Consider the following 26931-nt stretch of genomic DNA (forward strand, 5'->3'; position numbering starts at 1 on the left):
ATGCACGCTGCATTGCAGATAGTGTTTTATTTTGTACTGATCTCAGTGTTTGCATTTTTGGCTGTAGCTATTTTCACAATGTGGCCTTTTATGAAAAGAAAAAAAAACCTGTTTCTGCATACATACACAGAAAGGAAATACACACACACATGCACACACATATTACACACACACTACTTGTGTGGTGCACTTTTTTAGTTTTAAAATGAAACCATAAATTGAACTGTAAAAAATGTTCCGAAAGTCACACAGGCCTGCTCACACACAACCCACATCACACATACTTAGTACTGAACAGCACAATAGTCAAAGAACTCAATGGTCTTTGTCTTTTGGACCAACAGGTTTCACAATTACATGAGCATGTAACTCTTGGGACAGACAAATGAGAGATTTTATCCATCTTACTGAGAAAAGGTATTTGTGCAATTACAGTGGGTAGTAGGGTTGTATCTCGGAACCAGGGATCACTGATTCCCGGGATCATTTTGTCTCGACTATTGAGAAAAATAACACGAGAACAGGGGATTTTTATATTCCTGGAAATGAGGATATGCAAAACATAGTTAACAAATGAACATCCACAATATATTTTAGAAAATGCATGTGAAATTCCCTCTCATACAGACTTCATATAAACAGCCATGCATTAGTTTTCCTGCACATAGATTTGGGGATCAAATAGGCCAGTTTCCACCTCACAACAAAGATTTTGACATGACAAGTGACAGAATACACTTTTCATAGAGGCAACACAGTTAGCATGCAGCCTGAAAATATTTGGCGTCTGGTAGGCCTATTGTTTTTTTGAGGAAATAAAAAAACAAGTCAGAAAATTTTAATGATCTCAAGCTGTTGTAGATATGCTTATTGCGCAAGTATTTAACCACAATAAAGCTTCTTAAAGATGCTTCCGGTTTGTGGGAATTGAATGGTCCATATTCTGGAAAAACCATAGCGGGTAGGCTATAGGAATTTTATGGACACAATGTTGCGTCGTTCTGATGTAGCCTGGGATATGTCCCCCCCAGGACGTGCCTGGTGGAAGGACTGTGGCAGGGAAACAGCAGGCATGGGCACTAACCTGTCCCCAGGGTCCGACCTGCCACGAGGCGCACTCCTGCTGCTGACAGGCTTGGACCGACTCCGGCTTGGGCGACTCGCAGAACCTGTCGTCCAGGCGATCCTCCCCAAACTGACACCATGTCTGCCGATGCTTGTACCCTTTGCCACAAGTCACCAGGCACTGGAAACAATACAAATGATACTTTGTGATGCAAGTACAGCAAGCTGTGAAAACTCGGAGCATGGGAAAAGTCAGACAGAATTTGTGTGCCCATGTGGTGCAGCTCCGCATGGAACCTTATCAGAAATATCCAAGGAATGCATGGCATAAGGCATCCACGCCATCCAGACCGAAAGTTCAAAAAGCTGTAATCAACCCAGATTATCTCTACATTACACTGTATTATAACAAGTTAAACTCCCAAACAGTACACTTTTGGGGACCACAGTTTTATATTCTGGACACACAAAATAACCAATTCATGCAGTTTATGTGCTGCAGCAGTCCTGCAGAAGGGAAAGTAACCCAGCATCAGCTGTTTTTATTTTAGTTTTTTGAGTTGCTGCTGCTAATGCTACTACCAGTGACACCACTTCTGCAAGTAGCTAGCCAACTAGTCTACCCGAACCACAATGGGATGGCATGCTTGGGTGTGCTTTAGTTTACTGACAGCCGGGTCGGACCTTGTCAGGAACCTGGAATTTGACGATAGACTATTGTGACCGTTTTTGGTAGGTGGAAGTTGAGGCACATGACGTCCAAGGTTTGCATAGACTAATATATTATTGGTGATGCTTTGTCTGAGCCTTTGGTTTTCACACTGAAAAGGAGTAAGCCAGTAAGTGTACGTTATGTAGGAGTCCAGGCACCCACCACCGCACGGTTTCTCAGTTGTGTAGCATCATTTAACTTTGAATGTCAGGCTACTTTGTAAGTTATATCAGTGGATTTGTTAGTGCTAACAAGGCTTATTCTTATCTCCCAACGTGGATAATGTTGACCGTACCATCCGTTTATGTTCAAATCAACCGTTGGAAGTGACTTAGGCAGTTTATAAAGCCGGTCTTTCAATTACTACCCCCTACACCTTGCAAATGTCTGAAGTTGGTCAGATTATTTGCTTATGCTGCAGCAAGCGATTTGAGTGCTCCGACTCTTCTGACTGGATTTCCCCTGTCATTTCCCTATATCAAAGCAATTCTAACATGGCTATTTTGTCATGGGGCTGTATTCGCTGTGCAAAGTTATTTAGCGCTAACTCAGTGTGATATTGTCTGCCCACTGTGTTTTCATTACCCATAGAATGCGTTTCTTTAAACTGGGGACGGTGGTAATGAGGTGGGGGTGGGGGGGGGGGGGTGGGGGGGGGCTTCACGTAGGCAGGAATAATACTACAGTCCAATGCCATGTGCATATCAAAGAATGACTGTTGGCTGCACAAAAAAAGAGTAACTCTTCACTTTACTTGGGATTTGTGGAAACACGGCCACAAAGATAATAGGTTTTGAGACAGGCCAGAAGGCTGGTTTCAATTTTTCGGAGGTGGGGGAAAAAGGAACAACATTTTTTATCTTGTTCTAACCAGTTCAAGAATGCTATGTTGCAGGAGGAACAAAAGAACAGAACAGTTTAAATTCAAATTTTGCTCGGAACAAGCCCTGGCCCCTGACGACTGCAGAAAATGTAGAAAAGCCCTATGATGTCACTCACATCGGACCAGTCCCCGCTCTTCCACAGAGGGCACTGAAAGTCGTTGCAGGGCTGGACGATCAGTTTGTCGCGCTGGCTGCACTGGGCGTCGTCGTGTTCCGAGTCTGCCGATTTGCCGCACACTGCCCCCCGGCGTCGCATGCCCCCTCCGCAGCTCTTTGAGCACTGTTAAAAAAATACAAATAAACGTCAGGCCATGAGCCGCGCGCTCGCCACATAAACACAGAGGCGCTGATGTAAACAGCCGCATGTGAAGAGTCAGCACCAACCCGCTCACCTTTGACCATGGAGTATACTCCCAGCCCCCAGGGTTACAGTCTCCATTGCAAGGCTCCTTATCTTCAGGCTTATGCTGGTTGCTACAGTAACGGTCATCCACCTTAAGAGCATGAGAATGTTTGTTAACAAGAGAAGGTACAAGCCCTGGTGACCTACTCAAAGAACTGTGTGAAAAAATACAATCCTATATTAGTGCGAAATTTACCTTTTAACAGTTTCCACGTATGCACCTTTGCTTTCTAGACTGAACACAACACAAAGCTATGGACTTTGCTAATCCTTTTTATAAAAACAAATTCACCTTATCCTCCTGAGTCTCCTTTTTCTGAGCCTGAAAATTTTTCCAGGGTCAGAGACAGTACATTGTATGTGGTTTGGTAAAGGCATGGTCTATCATTACCATTATCTTCTATGGTTTATACTCAAATTCACCTTCTGGATCTTTCCATCGACCTGGCTGTGCTTGGCGCAGTAAATCTCCAGGTTCCTGTAGCCCGGTCCACACTGCGCTGTGCACTCACTCTTCCGTGCAATATGCCACCTGCCGTGCCCGGACACAGCAAGAATTACACAGCCGATCACACCCTCACATTATGAAGTACAGACACGTGATTAGCAGAATTTCTAAAATACACTAGGAAACATTAAACAAAAAACATCAGAAAAATCACTCAATCTCATCTCCAATAATTAATTTCAATCAAAACACTAATCAAACAGATGAAAGGTGAACTGGTGGTGAATAGCACTGTCACCTCACAGAAAGAAGATACCGAGTTCACATCCCAACTGAGGGGCTTTCCGTGTGGAGTGTGCATGCTCTCCTCGTGTCTGTGTGGGTGTCCTCCCACAGTCCAAAAGCATGCAGTAGGCTAATGGGAGACCCTATGGCTAAGTTCACATTACAGGCCTTAATGCTCAATTCAGATTTTTTGCTCGAATCCAATCTCTTTGCATCGGCTGTTCACATTCATGTTCGTAAGTGACCCATATCTGACGCAAGTGTGAACAGACCTCTGCCCTGAAAGAACCAACATGTGCTCATTAACAACAAAAAACCGAGTAATGATGACAGTGATCTGCACCTGCGCAGTGAAGTGTGACTTTAAGAAACCCACAGGAATTCTGACAGTTCTCACAGCAGACGCATGGCCACAGATGGGATATACATCTTCACACGGCTCAGAAAACACCAGATCTGTGTAACATGTAGGCAAAAAAATTTGGGCCACTTCAGCCTGTAATCTGAATGTAGCCTAAATTCCCCATAAGTATGAATGTGTCAATGGTGTGTGGGTCCCGTGATGGATTGGCGAGCTGATCAGGGTGTATTCCTGCCTCTCGCCCAATGCATGCTGGGATAGGCTCCAGCCCCCCATGACCGTGACCAATGGTTTAAGAAACTGGATTGGTGGATGGATGGATGAAAGGTCAATGTACCCCAGTTGTCAGGAACAAATTGTCAAGATTAAATAAAACCTGTGGTCCTTTATTGTGGTCACAAATTATCCTTGTAGGGACAGAAGCGGCTTACAGGAGATCAGCATACTTGATCCAGAGGAATGAATTAAGAATGTAGAATGATGGTATGTTACAGACAGCACTGGCAAAAGAGACCCCATCACACAAAGCAGTACACAAGAAAAGAAGCAGTGAAACAATACTTTGGATGGGCAGGAAGAGAAAAGAAGGCCAATGAGACAGAGCCAGAGGAGCCAGCGCTAACCTGATTTCACAGTCCATGTTGCAGGGCTCGGTGATGACGGAGGGGCGGGCCGAGCCGTGGCACCTCTGATCAGACACCACCACGCGGTCCGACTCTCGGCTGCACAGGATCTTCCTCTTCCGCTCCCCTGGTCAGACACGTCAAGAAGGATGAGCCCTCACTGGCAATGTTTGCTTGTTGTGGCTATCTCTGGACCATTAACAACTTTGGTTCCATGAGCAAATGGCCAACTGATGAGAAACCTACTGCGTTTCTCAACAGTAATGATGTTACCTTTGGTGAAGGTTCTTGTTTGAGACAGAACAATAAAAATTGAATAGCTGGGTTTTATGACCATTTGCATTGCTTTTTATTACTCTAACACCTTCTATCACTTACCTTGGCATAGCCTGCTACACTCCTGCCATGGGCCATAGGCATCCCATAAGAACTGCTGTGGCTTGTCCTCAATAGGAACGTTGTAGCTGTACCTGACATCTGGGTTATACAGGTTACCCACAGAAAGCACCTGGAGAGAACAGGACCTGGTTATGGTACTTTATAAAGTACAGTACAACATTATATCCTCTTTCCTATTTCACAGATGTTTGTATGGTTTATCAAGGCAAGTAACAAGTAATGAGGTTATTTATGGGATAATATTACAACATCAAGGTCATCATATCAGGGCTGCCCCTAAAGAAAGATTACCTGGACGACAATCTCCTCGTCTATCCTGTCAGTGCAGTTTATCCTCTCAATGATGTGGTCAGAGCCACTGTATTCTAATACAGCTTCCCCAACTTTAATTTCCCTTTTAAACATGCTGACCACAAACTCCCCATTGAGCAGGTACTCCCCCCGGCTGTTGGAAATGGCTGAAAAACAAGAACAAATCGTGTTGTAATAAAAACAATCATAACTATACGTGCTCTTTTCATGTCTGTAGACTGCATACACTGTAAACTCCAACTAAACTGTCCGTAACCATGTCCTTTAATTTCAGTGACTAAAGGAAGATTCATAAACCTGTGTTTTACATGTTTCTCCTCTGTATGTTGCACACACAGATGCTAAGTATAACTATGTAACTATACAGAAAATATATTCCATACAAAATTTACAAACTCTTAATTCACTGAGGCCTCCATCGTATTGGTTAAAAGAAAAACCTGAAACGTTCACCTCAGATGTACGTTTGCAACACATCTGTAGTGGTTTGCGATAAAGATGTACCTAATTGGCGTAAAGTAATCCGGCACCCAGCAGCTTCCTGTTCATTGTTAGTCTGCTGCACAAATTCACACTAATGCGATTATGTAGCTAATTTCCTGAGTTAGTTTCCTCGTCATTTCACACATCACAGTAATGCAGCTGCATTGCTCTGCCCCACGCTGTCCGGTGGAAATGGGTGTCCGGCCTTTTCCAGGGTCCACTAAAACTACACAGAGGTGGAAACCCTCGGATACCCCTGTGATCAGTGTCATTAACACGTTCGCATGTGAGCTCCAAGCACCATCAAGGTGATCCACAGGCCTCAACTGTGCTTGGTGTGAGGCTCCACCCCTTCGAAACCCCACCCCCCTTCCAGATTTGTCACCAAAAAAAGAATGTCATGACTCTGGCAGCGTAACCTTTTTGTGTCTCAACAAAATACTCCACCTATCATTTCTCACACCTGGTGGACTATAAAGAGGAGTATTAATGGCAATGTTGAGCACACTGTTGAATGGAACAAAAAGACTAAAAGACAATCAAGGACTATAAGAGTCAGTTTGATGTATTATGCTTGAACCATAAACCCTTCAGACTAAACTGTAAATACTATTTGAACTACCTGTATGAAAACAATTACATTGTGCACTACTGCCGCAAATAACCGTGGCACCAGAGCCATAACATTAAAGAAGTGCTGATAACAAGAAAAGAATGCTTTTATTTTTGTGTTTGAGTCCATTTTTCTTACCGAGGTAGTTATCGTCCTCTGGCTTCCCTGAGTAGCTATGCTGTCGCACGTCAATATTTGTAGCACCACTGGGAATACGCACGACAACGTTATATCCTGAAAACAGAAGCATGAAAATTCCAGTGTAACAATGTTAACCGTGACAAAACATTGAGAGGGCGGTTTGGAAGTCATTCTCTCCGGAAGACATTTCCTTCAAGTGCAGTAGGCTTCACTGACCATAGTGAACAATGTTGAATGTGCCCGCTACGGTCTTGCACGAGGAGTTGTCACCACCACACACTCCGCACTTATCTCTCCTTGCTTTGGAGTTCAGCACGTGGTCACATCCTGCTTGCTGTGAACAGAGGGAAAACGTCAAACTTACTGCCACAACAAACACGTGGCTCAGTTTCTGGTCTTCAGCCTTTACACGACACTGTTCTATTTTCTGTTTTGAGGATAATGCTGCTTCCCCCCCTCCGGAAATGTAACAGCAGAGGAACCTCAGTGTCAGCTTCACCATGTGCATTTAAACACAAATAAAGACAGTGAGACAGGACTGCTTTCTATCTTTGTACAGCATAGATCTGTCTGTCTGCTGCGTGTGTATAACACAAACCGGAAGGTGAATATGCAAAGCTGTTTAACTGTGATATGCTTTCAGGTGCAGAGAAGTGTCTGTTTTTGGTTTGGCTGGCAGATTTATGGAAGCTCATACCCTGCACAGGCCCTGGACACAGATGTCGTTAGTGTCTGGTCCACAGGGGGTGCCGTCCGTCACTCTGTCCCTGAGCTGGTAGTAGGCTGTGCTCCCGGCCACCCTGCAGAACAGCTTGCACCGATCCTTCATTAGAACTGAAAAGAGGAGGCACAGGCGAGGAAATTAGCAGTCAGATAACGAACCAGCACCCAGGCCCAGGGACTCTAAACACTGTGTCTTACTTCCGCTGTACTTGGGGACCCAGCGCACGTTTGGAGGTAGACCATTGATGTTGAAGTGCCTGCCGTCGAAGGCTCCACACTGCTCCTCCCTGAAGTCCTTCTTCTGTCTGGAGCAGGGCTCAGAGTTGCAGGAGCGAAACTTCATCCTGCGCCCTACGCAGTACTTTCCCCCATTTCTGGGCCTGTGCCAGGAAGCGAAGAGACTAAATCCCCAGTTTGCAGCGGCACTAATCTTAAATTGCCTCACTTCTCCTGCAGATAAACAGATAAATCTTCCCCGTTCCCTTTCACTCACTTTACCTCTGTTAACAGCTTTTCATTCCAGGTCTATTACAACACAGTGGTGTTTGAAGCTTTTTTGTGTGAAATGTTCTCTGGGCAGTTATACTCGAATGTTTATCAAGGTACATTGAGAACCGCTGGTTAGGGATACACTGCTGAACTGGAATGCATGACTTAAAAAGGCCAGCTTACACGGGCCGGTTGCATTCTCGGACGGCCATCTTGATGCCCCCGCCACAAGACCGCGAGCAGGTTCCAAAAGGGCTCCACACCCCCCACGCCCCTTCAATGGGGGTGGCATCATGCTCCCTGGTGATACATAGGCCATGCTTGCAGTGCTGTTTGGAGAGATAAACAAAATGGACAGCTAAGATCCAGCAATAAGATACTACCCTCCACACAGGCAGTGCTTGTATCTGAAATATGCAACCCTGGGAGTTAAATTAATGCAAGATGAAAATTAAAAAAATAAACATTAATTGCCAACGTGTTTCTAGAGGAAGTGACTGGCTCATACAGAAGGAGCAAAGCTATTTCAAGTTAGGTAAGGGATAAGCAAACTAACTGGTGGAGACCACATATAACTGCAATATCCATATTTGAATTGGCACGTACAGGTTCTGAATAGAAATACAATGTGTAAACAAACTGGGTCTTAAACATGTGTGTGTCGCGGACCACTGGAGCTCTGCAGCAAAACCTTTCATGTCAGAAAGCAAGCAGGAAGTGGAAGTTTGCACAGTGATAATTAAAAGCTACACTAAACCAGTAATGGATATGGAAATCTCCACAAGTCTCCATTCACAGTTGCCATAAGCCTATTATTGCTTGATAATAATACAGGCTTTGGGGCAAACAAATCTTTCCTGCCAAGGGCTAAAACTGTTTAAACAAATGGTGGGATTTACGTGAAGTGCCATGTGCATCACCCATGTTCACTTATGTATTCATACAGCAATTTAAAGTAATTACATTTTTGTCTGGCTTTTTCAATTCCAGTTTTTCTTTTCTAGACAGCATTCCAAAGACTTAAGATCCATCCAAGCAGCTGCGAGCAAAAAGGTGTTTGGAAGTAAAAAGAAATGACTCATTTGCCAACATAACATTGTTTTGCTATTAAAATGTTTTGCTGATGAGGTTTTCAGGGTTTTCTTTTGTTTGGCTTTTGTCTAATTTAGACCAAGTAATGTGGTACATGAATGTGTGTGTGTGTGTGTGTGCATGCAGCATGCGCATGTTAGTTTTGGATAGAGCTCTGAGGCTTGGAATTACAGTTCCTTGGGACCACTTGGTTCTCTTTTGTGTGTGTGTGTGTGTGTGTGCGTGCGTGTGTTTCTGTGTGTGCGTGTGAATGTGTGCGTGTTTGTGAGTTGTGCATGTGAGTATGAGTATGAGTGCGAGTGTGTGTGTCTGTGTTTCATTCTGGGTTCTGGACCGTGCTCTGGGATTTGGAAGTACCTTTCCTTGGGAGCATTCGGTTCCGTCAGCCCAGGGCATGTGTTGAGTTCGGCAGCCTTTCTGGGCCCCTTCTGGGCTAGTGCACCACAGCCTTCGACACTGCATCTGGACAACATCAAAAACACGCTGTTATCTCCACAGCGCTTTCACACCAGGGCTCCCCAATAAATATAGCTGCAGAGTCCACTCTTCTATCTATCACAGGACACACTGAAGGAAAGATTTTCATCCAAACAGAACCAGTATTATGTAACAAAATCTTTAATTATGTAACTAAAATATTCACCAACTCAGCACATTTAACAACCCACATATTTTTTTAACCATATGTCAACAATTAACAAATGACATGTATGCTCCTGACAGGCTAAATGTCAAGGCATTCCAGTTTAATACCACACTTGAGCGTTCCCTTACCATATATGGGCACACCTGCGTTCCGGGCCCAAATATCAATTCACACTGTTTATTCACATTGTATATCCGTCCGGGAAGCTGCTGAGGAAGACTGTAGGATCTAGATGCGGGCTCATCGAGCAAGCATTCGCCATACCCAGTGCTATTAAGAAATAAAAAATGAATGACTTAAAGAAAAAACAGAAAATAAAGACAAACAGACAGATAACAAAGTGTAGAGAGTGAGGAATTGGGCTCACTGCTGAACAAAACAGCAAGACTATCGGCATGACAGAAAAACAGATATCCCTTCTGAGTTGAGGCTAAAGAAAGAAAGGGCAAAGTCTGCTACATCGACTAGAAAGCAGTCAGTCACATACTCAAGGAACTCTGTGATGTATTTCCTGCTGCATTTGGACCACATCCAAGGGTTGGTGTAATAGTTCAAGGTTGGTGCCATCACATGCTGCTGGTTTTTCACACCATCCTCCTTGCATTTGTTACTGTCATCATGAGGCATGTTAAACCTGCAGGACAGAATGAAAGCAAAACATATCCTGATGAGTGCAGCCATATGAAGGAGCAGCTTTTCTGTAATTAATCAAACCCTATTGAAGACCCATCTCCAAGGGTCCAGGGAGAAACATTAGAAGATGTCAAAACAACCGATTTATGTTCTTTTTCATTTCACATATTCCTTTGTCACCGAACTCCAGATATAGCGTACACACACTATGGCTTTAGGACACACTATGGCTTTTATAAGAGTGTTCTAAAGCCATAGTGTGTATACAGTATACACACTATTTATGGTGTATACGGTTTCACTTAGAGGACTGATTAAACAGATGCCTGAGTCATATACCTAGAGATTTAAAAACACAAAGAATGACATCATAATACATTGTAATACATAAAACATTGTAATAAAGCATACATCAATTCTGTTTGACTGGAACAAGCAAACTGCACACTGGGCTATGCTCTTGAGGCTGTCAAAAAGAGCCATGTATTTGATAGATTTGCAGAGGCCTGCAACTTTTGTGTGTGTATATGCGTGTGTGCGTGCGTGTGTGTGCACATGCATGTGTGCGTGCGTGTGTGCACATGCGTGTGTGTGTACTAGGGAGAGCAGAGCTACACAGTACTCACACGTGGCCCAGCTCATGAGCGATAGTGAAAGCAGTGCTAAGACCATTGTCTTCACTGATACTGCAGCTCCTGTAAGGATCACAAACAGTGCCCAACTCTGCCAGACCTGCATGTTTGGACGTTTATCATCATCACCATCATCATCATCATTATTATCATCATCATCATCAACACCATCCACATTCTCATCATTATCATAATCATCATAATCACTGTCATCATAATTACTATTATGATCAATGTTATTATTAATATTACACTCTAACGTATATCATACCACTCCAACATTATTCAAGTATATGCACACTGTACACACTGTATGTATTGTTTAAAGAACAGTTCATGGAAATGGTGTTAATTAAAAAGATGTACAGTAGATAATTGAAAAAGGGGGGAAAGGGTCTTACCTAAAGTGTCACACTTATCTCGGGCCCGACAGATATCCTGCCTGTGGTGGAGCAAAGGTCATTGTGATCAAAACAATTCATTAATTTATTTCTGAATCAATGTGCTCCTGTAAACTACATACAAGACCCAATAGTCAATTATTTGAATATTCAACCATGGTGTAAATCACAAAAGACAAAAGAGCATAATATTATAAAAAAGCGTAATCCCTTCTCGTCAGTACTGATAAAGAGTGGCCTGAGAATCCATTTAAAATTAGAAGTGTGATTGAATACTCATCTCATAGCAACAAGTTGCAGTCTATGCAGACAAACTGTCATGGATGGATGCAGTGCTTTGAAAAAAATGTGGATTTTGACTACTCAACTATTCCGTTATGGGACCGGGAGAATATTAAGCAAATTATTATAAATTTATACCCTCAATATCTCTACCATAGACATGGCACACATTCAGTTTACTCCATTCCCAAAAACCGGCACTGTCTTTCCACAAAAGTGACAACAAGGTGCAAGAACCAACTACTTACCAGAAGACAATGTCGCCTGGCAAGTAGTTGGTCTGTCCCTTTAAATATGCATTCCGTTATGGCAGACTATACAAGGACAGCATGTCCCAAAATGCAAATATGGTAGATATGACCCTTCGCAAAGTCCTTTTTGTGGATTACTGACTTTGGCAAGGACTCCTTTTTCAATTCATGGGGCTCTGGAGAGAGCTTATGGGACAGAGGCTGCATCATGACCTCAGAAAACAGCCCTGACCTCACTGACTCTGCGGGCTGCCTCCATTATCAGCCAGCAGTGAGGAGAGACAGTCTACTGTACCTGGTGATGAGGATGGCAGTGTCGTGATGTGAATGGTGGTTTTCATCTGGGTGATTCTGAGTTTGCTGCCATATGCAGAAGTTTTTTAAAGTGGTCTGTGCATTAAACGAAATAATTGGACCATCCTAAAGGAAGAGACAAATGACAATTTTGGGATAAAGTTTTGGTAGGACTGTTACAGGTGTACATGTATTACTTTTATTTAATTTTGGAACAAATCAAAACTGTGCCATCTTACCAGTTCATTATTTATAATAACCAATTTCACAATGACGATATTGATTAAATTTCCAATGCTTGGATCTTTATAGATGGAAGAAACCTACAATGAAAGACACAGAACGTACGGTTAGATCAGTTTAGCTGTTAACTGATTGCTATCTCTCAACGTGTCTGAAACATGTGAGTCTTAATGAGGTTTTAATGGAGAACGTTCATGTGCTCAAGAGTGTTTTATCCTGTCCAACAATGCAGCGCTAAATTAAGTCTGGAGAAAAAAAATCACTAATTTGACTGCTGAAAAGTTGATTACATTCTGCGATCCAGCAGAGAATGCTGCCTTTGCCAGAAACAAAATATAGGTCAACTTACCCCCTACATGGACAGCCAAGAGCCTTGAACAGGTTTTATTTGAAGAAGGTAGAGTATGCCATCTATGCAACATGCCTAGGGTTATTTTTTCTCATTCATCAAAGTCATCAGGAAAGTCTGCCTTGTCTTGTAACTCTGTTGTCAGTTGTGAAACTTAACTGCCCTACGGTTCCACACTGACCTAAATGCAGCTTTTGAAAACGCACGTGCGCAAAAAAAGACTTACAATGGACATGAGCGTGAGAATGTAGTGCTGTAGGTTGCTCCCGTGATGTTCGACCATTTTGCTGTCTGCAACCACCATGACTTCAACGAAGCGCGGATAGGAGAGGAAGCGCTTTGATCTTCTGTGAGGTCCCGAGTCGCTGCTGTCATTAGCCCTTTGCTTATTTTCTGTCCGAGAGAAAGGACGCGAGGAGAAGCTTGCGCTTAAGGTTTCCAGATCAGCCAGCATGCCGCCGGGCGCTCCGCTCCGCCTCGCCTTGTCTCTGCGTCTCCTCTGCCTGTGTTTATGTCCTTAAGAACGAAGAGATCGACACAACAAATAAATAAGCAAATCATCATGGCCCATTTACTGATATAGATGTGGTGTCTCGAGTGTCCACACTGATGTAATTGTTATAAATATTGTCCGTGTTTTGTGACTTGTTAAAAATGATATAATAATCAAAATTGTATAAAGAATTTGAAAAACATGAGAAAATGAGCCCGCAATAATAGGACTAGCACTACGTTTCAAAAAAAAAATGTGGAGGGGCCATATTTATTTCAAAGAGTGATTATTCACCAGAAGGTTTAATGTAGGGTGGTCATCAGGTAATACTAAGATTAAGACTTTTATTGAACCCCGTGGAGTAATTTGTCCTGTAATGTACTGTACATTGTTAATTGCTATGAATAGAACAAGGCAAATATGCATTTTGTCTGCAGTAAAGCTTTTTTCTGCAAATGCACTGGGTCCGGAAGACTTGTTAACAGGGGGGAGTAGGGGGTTCATACTAGGTGAGCCTGGCACACTGCCACGAGCCAAGATTGAGCAAAGCCTACTCTCCTGAAGAAAATGCCATGTGGACACAGGCTTCCAGTGAAGGCAGAAACTATGGCTTAAAATTCAGATTTTTATCTTGAAGAGAAACCAATGTGTAACAAAGGAATACTTCTGCCCCTGTTCTGTCTTCTTGTCCAAGTGAAAACTCAATCCCTTAACCACTTGCAATGCAACACCAGTCGTAAAAATGACTTCTTCTTCAGCACAAAAGTGAAGCTATTCTCCGTTCCTGAAAATGATTGTGATAACAGCAAAACCTTTTTCAAAAAAAAAATCTTTTAATACAAAAGCCCTTTATAAAACCCCTTTCTCTAACATTCATTTTGAAATACATTTCTTTCCCAAATGTTTCTTTCATATTTTCATCAATATAAATACTTTCTTGATGGAAAGTTACAAGTTATAAGCACATACTGTACGGACCTGTGAAGAAACAATGCCGTGGATCAGCCACATGCCGGCCCTGGTTTTAGATTTATACCATTCTGAGTTTTTATTCCAAAGTTACAGCTTTTAAATATTTAAAGTTGGTAGCACTTTTTCACAATACTGTTCACAATGTTCCTTCATGGTATTTTAGATATCAGGTTTCCTTATCTAAAGGCAGCAGGAAGAGCAAGAGTCAACAGGAATTTGAGGCAATAAACTGAGATGCTGATAAAACCAGCCCAAAATGGCTTTCCTGTTCCACATCTCTAAACACAAACCATTTGATACATTCACTAAAAACTGATATTTGAAGACAAATATCAGCCAAATAATGAACATGCTAACTGATATTCACTTCAATTCAAAGCAGCATTACAAACATTGTCATTTTGTGACACATATTAGGCTTAATCTATTTTTTTTTTTGTTTTTTTGTAAAGAGGTTTAAGAGGCTGACCCTAAGCATCATACCAACTTCAATTTTTCAAAATTTCTCAGTTCCCAGTGTGTCATGTTAACCAATCAGACACGGAGGATAAAAAATTGTGTGATAAAAATTACATTTTGATGCTGCGAGGTGGTTATTCAGTTGAGGCACCATGCTGTGGTGCATGGATGACCCTCATCATTTGGATCGAATCCAGATCATGGCATTGCTGACTATGAACAACAGCTCCATGGGGCGACGTGCGATAGGCTGATTGCGTCGCCTAGGGTATGGGAGGGCTTAGTCCTTAAGGGTCCACATTTCATCGCTCTCTAGTGACCTCCGCTGGTCAATAGGGCGCCTGGGGACTGCATGTTAAAGCCGCATATGAAAGGTCTTCCGCCAACTCCACTCTATGCAAGCTTAGCTGTAGCCTGTGATGTGATAAGAAGCATCTGGTAACGCCACAGGTTTCAGAGGAAAACCATGAATGACTACACTCTCCTGTATAGGCAGTGGGGTTTGAGAATGAACACAGCTGCAGCTGCAAATAATTGGATATTCCAAATTAGGGTGGGAATGCCCCCACATTGGGCACCAAATTAATAAAAAATTTAAAAGTAAGTAACATACACGTAAAAATTAGGCTTTGAATACAAAGGATTTATGAGTCCATAAATGAGTTTACAGTGCTTCAGAGCTTTATATAAACTATATAATATATATATATACCAGATACAAGATAAATGTTGAACACAAGATTTAGTCCATTAAGAAATCATTAGTCAGAGGCTGGGAACTTGATTAATGCTTTCTTAATGAACTGAATAGCTTTGCAAGTAAACGTAGTATATATTTATTTGAATTACAATACTAGTATCCTAGTTAACTCAAAATGATTGAGAGAAGCATACGCATGTTTACATGCATAAAAGATCAGAGAGACACCCTGTGAATGTCACTGTCAACGTGCACCATGAATGAATGAGAAAAGAGAGTATTGCCTCTGTATATTTGCACTGGCTCCTTCTCCCTGTGAGGTGCTGGGGCCCACAGAACACGCACACAGGGAGACCTGTCAGTCCCGGAACCGCCCAGTGGTCTGATGGCATTCCACCAGAGTTCATTCTTTATACTGAGCTTTAAAAAACAAGTCAAGTGTTCATCTAAGTGTGTTTATGTATTCAACAGTGTGTGCATGTATCTGTGTGCGTGCACATGTGTGTATGTTCACTCATGTATTTTCTTACCTGAGGTGACACATGCAGTCCCTTCCTCAATGTGGTCCTTCTGGGGAGCGTCTTTTCTGTATACAATATGAGGCTTATGGTGTTCTTCTTCATAATTTTTGCCTTTATACGTGTGAAGGGGCTCCAGAAAATATTCACCTGCTGGAGACCTGAAAGTGCCAAGCTAAAACCGACAACAAAAATATATTAAAACCAAGAAGTGCACAGCTGAAGTGAACTGTGATACATTAACACATTCCACTCATTTAAATGCCCAGTGTAATAACTGCTTCAGGTTACACTTTATATAAAATATAGTTGAGTGCAGATTGTCGCAGCGATCCAGCCCAAGTTCAAATGGCAAGCAAAGATGATTATCATACATTTTGTTTCTTGGCAGACTTAATGGAAGCTTTGTCTTTTCAAGTGTCACATTTCGCATACCATATTACTACTAGTTAACTCTGAGGTCAAATAAACAGCAGGGTAAACTAAGTACCAAGCTAAGCTAGATGTACATGGAAAAGAAATATACGGTGGGCTAAAGACAGTGTTTTAGTTAGGTGTTTTGACATTCCAAAAATAGCAAGATTGAAAGAATAAAATTCAACGTTTGCAAATCTATACAGCTCGTTGCGGGTGGGCTAGGTGGGGGCAAAATGCGTCAAATATATGCCCGGTAAAACAAGTTGAAGTGAGTTTGCTCGATTATGAATGTATTTGTTTTGGTGGTAATGGAAGCCAGCAGCAGTATCTGATATTTTGTCTCATCGTCATGTATTTATTCACACCATTTTAAGGTGGAATAATATCCTATTTAATTTCTGGCTTTCACCATATTGCATTCACACAATTATGCACACATTATCGACATGGTCAACTAAAAAATGCCCAGGGATGTGCTTTATATGCTTCTGTACATTAATAATGCACACTATTGGCAGAGGAATAATGTGCAATTGCTATATTGTATAAATGAACTTCGGCTGGTTCCTTAAACCTACGTTCTGAAGTAGTGGGGAAGCAAGAACCGCCCACGCTCGTACTTCCCAAACAAACATCTGCAGGTAAACAAACGAGCGCTACGCAGTAATCTCGGACACGTCACATCGATCTGATGGACATACAGTTTGAATTGATGGATGTTATGACATATCGTTGGCTTTTGCTATAGGATATTTTTTCCAGGACATGCAGGACTGGACGGAAATGGATGTGCAATCCGTTAGTTTCTTCGCCGAGCCGTCTTCATTGTTTCACAGTAAAACTAAAATGGGAATAATTTTGTATGCGCTAATGCAGAACAAAGGTAAGGTGATTTCATTGTAAGTAATAAGTTTTGTTAAATCGCGTTTATTGTGCTACTTTTGTAGAGCTATGGAATGGGTCGTCGCGATATTCCCCACAATAATCTTTCCTGCAAATGTAATGGATTTCCTGACACAAATGCTTGTGTAAAAAAAGCACTGCGAATTGAGTAAACTAATGTGCGCCACATACGTTATGGTTTTGGAAACTTTTCCAAATCCATCAACATTTGGAGATCGTAAATGCTGTCTGTCTGGCAATTATGAGGTACGCATATTTAAAGTAGTAGCCTAGTGCGCACGTCTCCTTATTTGATGTCAAGTACTTCTAGGCAGCCAAAACTCACATTGACGTCACTAAGGCTGATGCTGCCTTCCTCGAGTGAGTGGGACGTCATCTAGTAGCTACAGTTAGTTTCAGAGTTTGTCGATTACTGGACGTGAGGGAAAAATCGGGCTTGTAGGTGAACCCAAAGACAATGAAAGAAGTATAGTTAACTAGCAGCGTCCGATTGTGTTAAACCTTTTCGGGGTTTCTCGTGTTAATACGTAAATTGGATAGGCTACTGTGCTTTTAATCATACACATGTGAAGCAAGATACACATGAGGCGCTTTGTGTCTCCGGACACAAAACAGATTCGACTTGACATGTAGCGTTTCCACACAACATTTATGCAGTGCCATAGCAACCTTGTGGAGTTCTTATTGCTCATGGGGCTCCCGGGGCCGCAGTTACAGCGTCATGTGTTCAATTCACACCATGGTCACGTACATTCAACATAAGGCTAGAAAACGATAGGATGTGTTTGGGTTACGTTTGATCATACACTTACCATTCCGGAGCATAGGCTGATAACGGCGGTGTGTTCCGTTTTTGCATTGACATGTCCTTTATAAAAACAATGCTGAAACTCTGTGTCCTCCTCCGCATCCCCCTCGGGTGAAGAATCCGTTAGGTTACCTCGGCTGGATACTCCGAGTATAGTAACTGTGTAAAGAGGCGCAATAAATCCAGACTCGTGTGTAAGGTTGAGGTGAAAGTCCTGCCCAAAAGCCGATATTCTATAATGAATGCGCGAAGAAGCCCACGGATCTGAACTGTTGTTCGCTGTATCAACAACACTCCTTTTTTTCCGTTTGAAGTGCACGCTTGTAGGCAATTTGTCACCGGCTTCATTCACTCGCGTCGGAGTTACAATCTCAAATGCACCAAACTGCTCAAGTAGTTTTTCTGAAAATGGGAGAGAAAACAACAATAATTGAAATACATATACATCACGACACGTTTAAAATCTTCACACAATTTACCATTTTAGTACAGATAAGTCTCACTTCGACAGTTATTCAGTCGACTGCTGCCTCTAAAATGTGTTGCAAGTCATGTGCCTTGCTAATCCTGAAAAAGTCATTCATTCTGTTCACTCTCGTTGTAAAAACGTAAAGACACGTTTGCATTGCTTTACCTTTTCTTGAATTTAACTGCGATCCTCCTGCTATTGCTACTACATTCAAGAAGTCAGAGAGTAATACTAGAAACCCAAGTCCCCAAAACAGAAGATGCATGGTTGTCGGCTTTAGTTAGAAAGCAGCTCTTGTTACTGTATTCCTTCTGCCCCTGCTTTAGTCAGTCGGACTCAGTGCTGTATTCCAACCTTCACAGTGCGCGCGAATGCCACATCAAATTAGATTATCTTCGATTTTTCAGAGCAGGATTCTGTACCGGTGTTTTGTGCTTAATCTGGAATCGCTCGCGGAATCCCTGGTGAACATGCATAATGCAAAGAGGGGTCGATGTACAGTCAACTGTGGTGGGATAGTCTCCCAGCTCCGTTTGCCGGAGAAGTCGTGGGCGGGATTAGCGAGTGAAGCCAGTTGAAGGTACATTACACGCCTATGCCTGAAGCCACTCCTGCTTTTGACCAGTGTACCCATACAGGCACGTTTCATCTTAATTTATTATCATCCACTAAAATACAATTTTAAAGACAGCAGTCTAGGTTTTGAGAAGACTGATGAAAGATTGACTGCGTTTGTTTAACCTTTCATTCATTGCCGATACAGATTTAAACAAAAACGACTACAAAGGCGGTAATCTAAATGACCATGTCACTGATGGCAGCGTGAAAACTTTGTGTATTGAAAATGCATGACTTGGTGTTGAAAGCATTAGCTACTACTTCCCTTACGTCCGAAACATTAGCATACAATCTTTTGTAAATGAAGCTTCGGTTGAGCATCAGATCAAAGGATATTCCCAAAGCACACCCATTGACCTAGAAACGCGTGAACTGAAAATTCAGCTCCTCCTATTCGCCCAGGGTTACGAGAGCAACCATGGAGATGGCGTCTTTAAAGTCGATTAAGAGAATTATGTAATTGATCATTTCCCAACTCATAATAACTTCCCTCTTCAACAGAACGCTTCATCTTAATGACTGTAGCGCTATCAGAGAAGAGTCAAGGGAACCCAGCTTGCCTACATCAGCGTTTCACTGAGAGGAATAGCCATTTATTCTTTGAATCATAGTGCGGCAATCAGAAATGAGAGATAATGAGTAGCCGCTTTCTGGTTAATCCGGCTGTCCAGGACAAAGTGAAATGTTTTATTTTACATGAACTCACAATGTCGTGAACACTAAGAGCAGACTAAGCAAATTAACTAAACATTTTTGTCACCCACTTCTCGAGATTCAAATTCGCTTAAACCTGCGTGGAAGTAACATTGGTTCGTTGCGCCACAATTCTGCATTTCAGGATTCGTGGAGGGTTATGCAACAATTAATACACCGTGGAAGACTTCTGGTTATTTGACCACAAGGGTCATGCGTCATTATTTTAAGTGAACCTTTACGGTTGATGGACGTTAAGGATAGTTCTACAATAAATTACTACTTGGGGAAGGTAGGCCTTAATCTTACATTTATGAAAAAAGATCCGCCTTGGTTTATGTTTGGCTTGTTCAATAAAACATTACAGTGTCTCAGGGATAATTTCAAATAGCATAACCTCTAAAATATATATATTTTTTAAAGCCTAAAATCGATAAATAAATGTAAAGTTAAGTTCTTCTGGGAATTTTCCACGGTTACTACTGTTGGCTTCTCAAAGAACAGCGCTGTGATTCCAGTGCAGATTGTAAACACATCTCTTCCTGTATCAAAACGTCATGCGAAAATTTGTTGCTGTGCTGTACGCGTTAACACGTTGCTGAAACTCTCAATATTTGCATCAAGACAGCTACTCGATCGAGCTAGTGCACTAATATGTGAATGGGCAAGTTCACTCATTAATTGGTTCATGACTTCAACCGGCCAATCTCTTTGATTGGTTCACGTTGTGAACTTTCTCCAAGGAGGCAGCAACAACACATCCAGGAAGTCACAGAAGATCCCAGAAGAACATCCACAGAACTGTAGCTTCAGCAAAGGTCCATGTTAATGAAGCACCTGTAGGAACCCCAAGCCATTACATAATCCCCTTTTGGGATAATGTCCCTTGGAGAGATGAGTCAAAAGAGGAAATATTTTGGATGACACGGGTCCCATTATGTCTGGCGTAAAGCAAAAATAGCATTTCACAGTAAGAACATCATACCAACGGTCAAACATGGTGGTGCTAGTGTGATGGTGTGGAGATGATTTGCTACCTTGGGAACTGGACAAATTCTGCTCTGTACCAGAAAATTCTTAAGGAGAATGTCCGGTCATCAATGTCCGGGTTATGCAGCAAGGCAATTATCCAAAACATGAAAGCAAGTCCTCATCTGAATAGCTGAAAAGAAACAAAAATTAAAGTTTTGGAGTGGCTAAGTCAAAGTCCTGACTTGAACCCAACACAAATGCTGTAGTAGGACCTGAAACAAGCAGCTTGAAAATGTCACAATTTGTCTGAAGTTCTGCAAAGAATAATGGGCTAAAATTCCTCCAGAATAATGTGAAAGACCGATATCAAATTATAGTAAGCATTTGGTTGCATTTATTCCTGCTGGTGCAACCTGTTGTTAGGTATACGGGGGCAGTTATTTTTTCACATGGATGAAATGGGTGTTTGATAACTTTTTCATTAATTAAATCAAATAATAATTTAAAAATGTGTTTTGTGCTTACTCAGGTACCCTTGGTCTTATATTACATTTGTCTAAAGAACTGAAACCATTCAGTGTGATATGCAATAATAGCGGAAATCAAGAAGGGGCAAAGACTTTTTCACGGGACTGTAGTTCAGTGGTTTTATGCATAAATTGATCAGCCAGCCCATCAGTTGGTTGCAACACAAAAATGGAAAAAATGCAGTTACATTTAAGTCTTTATATTAGCTAGTTTAGTTCAGTCTAGTTTATGAGCTTTATTGGTTTGACATTCATGCATCAACTACTACGGCTACTAGAAAATTAGTGCTGTCACTACATTACATTACATTACATTACAGGCATTTGGCAGACGCTCTTATCCAGAGCGACGTACAACAAAGTGTATAACCATAACCAGGAACAAGTATGACGAAACCCCTAGAGAGAAGTACTGGTCCAAGTACAGGGAACAACCGCATAGTTCAACTTGGACCCTGATGGTTAAACTGATTAACACTAACAACGAGAACGGAAACAACACAATCTATGGAAAAATAAAAATAAAAATAAATAAAAATACAAGTAGTCGTGACTAACACTACCACACTACTGATGACTACCACTACTAATTCTTCTTTGCTCTCTTCCTATTTTTGTTCTTGTTCTTAATAAGAACACATTTATTAATTTACTAATTCTCACTTTCCCAGACCGCTACACTATAGATAGATGGATGTAGGATTTAAACAAATAATAAAACCTTATCTTCTTTATCAGTGACATGGAAGAACAAGTAGCAAGAGCCTGAATTAGGAAAGGTTTCCATTCTTTCACCGCTGAATGTGCTGGACGGTGAGCAGCCCTCTGATGAATACATGAATGCACCATGTCTTTTGTCAGTTTGTGTGCAGTAACAGGCCAGAGAAGGTATGGCCTCAGACTGCAAATGTTGACCTAGTGTTCTTCCCTTGTGAATGCTTGCTTTTTCAACGGAATGTGTGTGTGGCCACTGCACCACTAAAATGGAAAGTCATATTTAAAACAATCTTAACTGGACCACTCAGCGGTAGCAAATGGTTGGTCTGATTTGACCAACTGGATACACAGTCGTGCAATTAATTCAGTTTGAAATTAAATTATTTTTAATACTTTTCTAGAACTGAGCTTAAGGTACCAGCTCTTTTGTGAATATGAGTACTTATTTCCGATTCCTATGCTTCATTTTTGTCAATCACGTTTGTCAATCATGTCCAATTTCATTATTCATTTAGCATACAGCCTTGTCTAGACTGACATAAAAGCTCATAAAAAGATACACTAAATGCATATTGGAGTAAAAATAAGACAGGAACTAACAAGCAGTTACTTAAAAATGAGTATCAAGCTATAAAAGTATTAAATATAAGCATACAGCAGTGACTGTTGTCACAGAAAGAGTTTATTACAATTATCTGTAACAGTAAAATACCTCACATCCCACACATAGTTGTATAATTGTAAAATATCAACTATATCATGATCTATAGATGCATAATTTTGTCATAGCACTTGCATGAATTGAAACAAATGTTCTTTGTATCACACATCTATAATCATAGTGCCAAAAAAAAAAAAGAAACAACATTACACAATATCAGTTTCCTTAGGAATTGGAGTGGTGAGATACAGAGTGCTAGGCATAGCTTTTTGCTTTTAGAAAATGATGAACTTTTTGAATTGCTGGTACTATTGCTCATTTTACCTCTGGGGGCATCGACAAATAAAGGGGATCCACAATGTGTGGCCATGGGCGGGATGACCAGACGTTGCCACTGAGAAGTAAGAATTCAGCTGATGAATACAGTAGGTGTGTCTTAAAGAGACTTTCTCATTGCGATGGTTCAACATCCAGGTAGCTATTTTTGTAAACCATATGCTACAGCATGCAAAGACCATAACAGTGAAAGGCAAAAAGCCCTGGTGATTTGTTTTAAATTGAAAATATAAAGGAGCCAAGCACTAACTCCTGGAGAATGCCTTTTTGAAAGGGTCTGAGAGGGAAGATGGAGAATCACCAGGTGATTTTGGATGAAATATCAAAGAGTTGGAATTGAAACAAGATCAGGATAGTTCTTATTATTTCTCTGGAAGTATCCACTATTATCCAATGTTATCTACTTTCCACAGTGCTTACTGTGTAATGCTTGACACCACCACCTCAGGGTTTGATTTTTACAGTCATATGGGTATAATAGAGCACGGCAAGGCTACCCAGTGGCAGGTAATCTCTGTGAGCTACTGGTTTTGAATATGTGATAGGAAGAATTCACTCTGCTCTTATGTATCTGTGGATCACTTGCAGTCTTACATTTATGAGATGCTAATATGCGCTGCCACTCGTGCAAAAATTTAATTTTCCACCCAGGATGCTGTGTGCCAACCACTTCAAATGAACACATTTCCCTGTATTCAGCTATACACTGTGAAGCCTGCATTGGTATTTTTGGGTTTTGTGAATAATGTCCAGGAGGAGAACGTTACTGAATGAAAGCCTCAACAGCCCAGCCCCTGCAGTCCCCATTCTGGGAAACCCCATAAAATGTGACCCCCTCCTTTACCCAAAGCACCATAAACACCCTATCACACCATGACATGTTAAATACGACCTTTGACCCATACAAAAGTGAGCACTTAGGGAGAGAGAGTGAGTGAGAGAAAGGGAGGGAGGGAGGGAGAGAGAGCGATTTACTCATAAAACTACGCATGACAGTCATGAAATGAAAATGAGGTAATCGTGGGATTCAGTTTTTGTTTTTCTGTGGCACATAGATGCCCTGGGGTTCTGAACTGGCAGTGATTGCAAACATTTCAAATATGAAGGGCTGTGTGCAGCTGCTTGTGTTGGGCTGTGCAGCAGTGAATTTAGGGCTTACTTAAACTATTTAGCCTCACTTCCCCTTCAGCACTGACGATAGTAGATAAGAACCAAAAAGCTGAACGGAATCAAAGTTCTTGCTTAGCTTGTCAAAGCATGGAACTGCCTTTGTAAAGTCTTTGGATTTCTTACCCAAACTTATACCGCTCTACTGTGTGCCCTAACCCGCCTACCACTTTCAGATCCCATTCAGTGCACAAGGTTGGGTATGCTACGATGGACTAGTCACCCTTCCCTGCTCTCTGATTTCAGTCATCAGCAGTTCTTTATCCTGTCGCTTAAGAGAGACTGGCTGTGTGCAGAGACTGATATTTTGGCTTTTTGGCTCGTAGGTCATGCCCAATGGCCTGGAAAGATGTTTCTTAGAGACATCATAATTGCATATAGAGCAGGAATTTTGGCACATGCTCTTTTATTATTATGCTTGGCACCATGAAAACAGTTTAGAAATGACAGTTTAAGAGTGCTTGAAGTGCTTTAGACATCCATGAAAATCAGAACAGTTTATGTACCCATACAATGATCATTTCCTCATGGGTGCTTCATGTTCATAGTTTATTTCACACCAAGCCATGTATTTCCATTTCATGATTCAGAGTGGCTTATCTTGGTTTAAGCCTCACAGCAAGGTTTTATTTTTAATTTTTAAATGGCTCTTTAATACATTTAATATCAGCTTCTGGGGTATTTCAGTTAGGGATAGCCTTGGTCAGGGCTTTAAATTCCAGGGTTTCTGCAGAATAGAAGATCTAGCTGTGTTGTTTGGGAAAGGTCATGTTACTCCACACCAGTTCCTGTTCACCACTGTGGTCAAGTTGTTGGAATTCTGCCCACAATGCCTGTTTCCAAGAGACCGGACCAGTTTTCCCACACTTTGCTCTATGTGGAAAATAATTACGGACTGTAATGATTGAGGACTCATGCTTCTCCTCTTTTGAGTTATAGCACAGGGCTCACAGGATTCCCAGGTCTTGTCACAGGCAGTTTTGCACAAACACGCACACATACCCACCCTTGTGAACCCTTATCCTGGTTTACAACATGGAGGGTCCTCCTTGGCCCCAGGGGACCTGGAGGGCCAGGAACGTGCGATTGGGAGCACAGGATCAGCAGCTTGCTTCCTGAGAGGGGAAAGTCACGTTTGATAACTTCTTGGGCCTGGGAATACGCTTACACTTATTGCTTCCGGTGGGAAGGGACCATTTACACTTCCAACAGTAATTGGGTAAACATCCAGGAAGAGACGAAAACCCTAATTGAACCCATTGACACACACAGCCACACACACACAAGCGCACACAGAAAATATGTCAATAGCAGTGTAGGGGAGTAGTTTAACATGTAGTTAAACTAGTAGTTTACATTTTGCAGAAATTAGATGGTAGTTCAGCTACATTCAAATGTTTTTAGTGATTGTTGTAATGAATTACTTTTTTGTCATTTTGAGGTGTAGTTACCTACAGGAACTACCAAGCACTTTAGGCTCTAAAATATCATTTTTTTCAGACCCCTTTGACCAAATCCCAGATCCTCTTCACTCAACTTCGCTCCACTATAGACTGTAACCTAAAGGTTGTAGGTTTGATTCCTGGGTAGGACACTGCCGTTGTACCCTTGAGCAAGGTACTTAACCTGCATTGCTTCCGTGTATATCCACGTGTATAAATGGATGCAATGTAAATGCTACGTAAAAAGTTGTGTATGGGGGGTGTCTCGTGTGGCATAGCCCGTAGAGCGCTTTCCATATGCTTATTGCGAGCCGCGACATCGGCGGTTTGAGTTTGACCGCCGACCTTTGTCGCATGTCTCTCTCCCTCTCTCTCCTCCTAGTTCTTTCTGTGTCTCTACACTGATCTGTTAAACAAAGCTGAAAAAGCCCCCCCCCCACCCCCCCAAAAAAAAAAAGTTGTGTAAGATTGTCTGATAAATGCCTGTAATGTTATGTAAGTGTTGTTGCCATTACATTGAGTGGTTCTAACCACTGAATGGTTCTCCCTGTGTGCAAAAAGAAGGCATTGCTCACATGCGCATCATGGCTGGGGAACATAATAATGATCATTTCTGATCATTGATTGTAGTTCAAATTTATTTTGAGTAATTGTAGTTTCACAAGCTACATTTTCCTTATTTTGGTAGTAATTCAACTACTTTCATTGTGAAGTAATTGGCACCACTACGCTTTCAGAGTAGTTTCATGAACACTGGTCAATAGTTGCTGGAGTGGTAGGTGCTTAGAACAGACTGCACCACAGTTTATACCTCTGTGGGCTACCAGAAAATGTTGAGTCTAAGAGTAGCATTGCATTTTGCTGGATTTCAAATCCAATGCAACCAATACTGATTTATCTTGGCTTAGAGGGAAATCAACAGTTTATGTATATACAGAATGGGCAAAATGCATGTAGCTAATATTTGTGGCATTTTGTTTTGATATGCTTTTGCGAAGTAGTACCACAGCAGAATTCACTGTGCATCAATTCTGAAACTGTACATTTCTCCTTTTCTCAGAGTGAGTAGATATCATGATACATCATGCATTGCATGCAGTTTCAGAATTGACACAGAGCAAACACTGCAGATGTACTTTCCTTTCTCAGAAGCATGCCAAAACAAAATGCCAGTGCACTTAGCTTTGAAGTGCAGTGGGCACTGCACTGCGATTACACAGGCAGGTGAGAGTTGCCTGAGAGCGGTATTCAGCTTTCGAGGAGTCTTCTCCCAGTTTTTAAATAGCTTTCCATGC

General features: G+C 41.7%; 1 protein-coding gene and 1 long non-coding RNA gene across 2 annotated transcripts in view; one reads left to right on the top strand and one right to left on the bottom strand.

Annotated features, from left to right (window-relative positions):
• adamts9 (ADAM metallopeptidase with thrombospondin type 1 motif, 9) overlaps positions 1-19034 on the bottom strand; it is a 54613-nt gene extending 35579 nt beyond the window's left edge. Inside the window, exons 1-23 of the mRNA XM_064304022.1 lie at positions 18669-19034; positions 18039-18436; positions 15919-16081; positions 12991-13280; positions 12412-12495; positions 12174-12298; positions 11346-11386; positions 10939-11044; positions 10167-10313; positions 9808-9949; positions 9391-9495; positions 8125-8270; positions 7651-7832; positions 7427-7563; positions 6946-7063; positions 6727-6822; positions 5472-5638; positions 5160-5289; positions 4782-4908; positions 3488-3596; positions 3054-3155; positions 2777-2941; positions 1085-1246 (exon numbers count right to left, since the gene is read on the bottom strand). Coding sequence (XP_064160092.1) covers positions 1085-1246; positions 2777-2941; positions 3054-3155; positions 3488-3596; positions 4782-4908; positions 5160-5289; positions 5472-5638; positions 6727-6822; positions 6946-7063; positions 7427-7563; positions 7651-7832; positions 8125-8270; positions 9391-9495; positions 9808-9949; positions 10167-10313; positions 10939-11044; positions 11346-11386; positions 12174-12298; positions 12412-12495; positions 12991-13280; positions 15919-16081; positions 18039-18436; positions 18669-18768 — 3342 coding nt within the window. The 5' untranslated portion in view covers positions 18769-19034. The remainder of the gene's footprint in view (positions 1-1084; positions 1247-2776; positions 2942-3053; positions 3156-3487; positions 3597-4781; positions 4909-5159; positions 5290-5471; positions 5639-6726; positions 6823-6945; positions 7064-7426; positions 7564-7650; positions 7833-8124; positions 8271-9390; positions 9496-9807; positions 9950-10166; positions 10314-10938; positions 11045-11345; positions 11387-12173; positions 12299-12411; positions 12496-12990; positions 13281-15918; positions 16082-18038; positions 18437-18668) is intronic.
• Positions 16931-26931, top strand: part of LOC135237191 (uncharacterized) — a 60817-nt gene continuing 50816 nt past the window's right edge. The window contains exon 1 of the long non-coding RNA XR_010324771.1: positions 16931-17206. This is a non-coding gene — a long non-coding RNA (uncharacterized LOC135237191). The remainder of the gene's footprint in view (positions 17207-26931) is intronic.

The sequence above is a fragment of the Anguilla rostrata genome, chromosome 13 (genome assembly GCF_018555375.3).
Source record: "Anguilla rostrata isolate EN2019 chromosome 13, ASM1855537v3, whole genome shotgun sequence".
Lineage (NCBI taxonomy): Eukaryota > Metazoa > Chordata > Actinopteri > Anguilliformes > Anguillidae > Anguilla > Anguilla rostrata.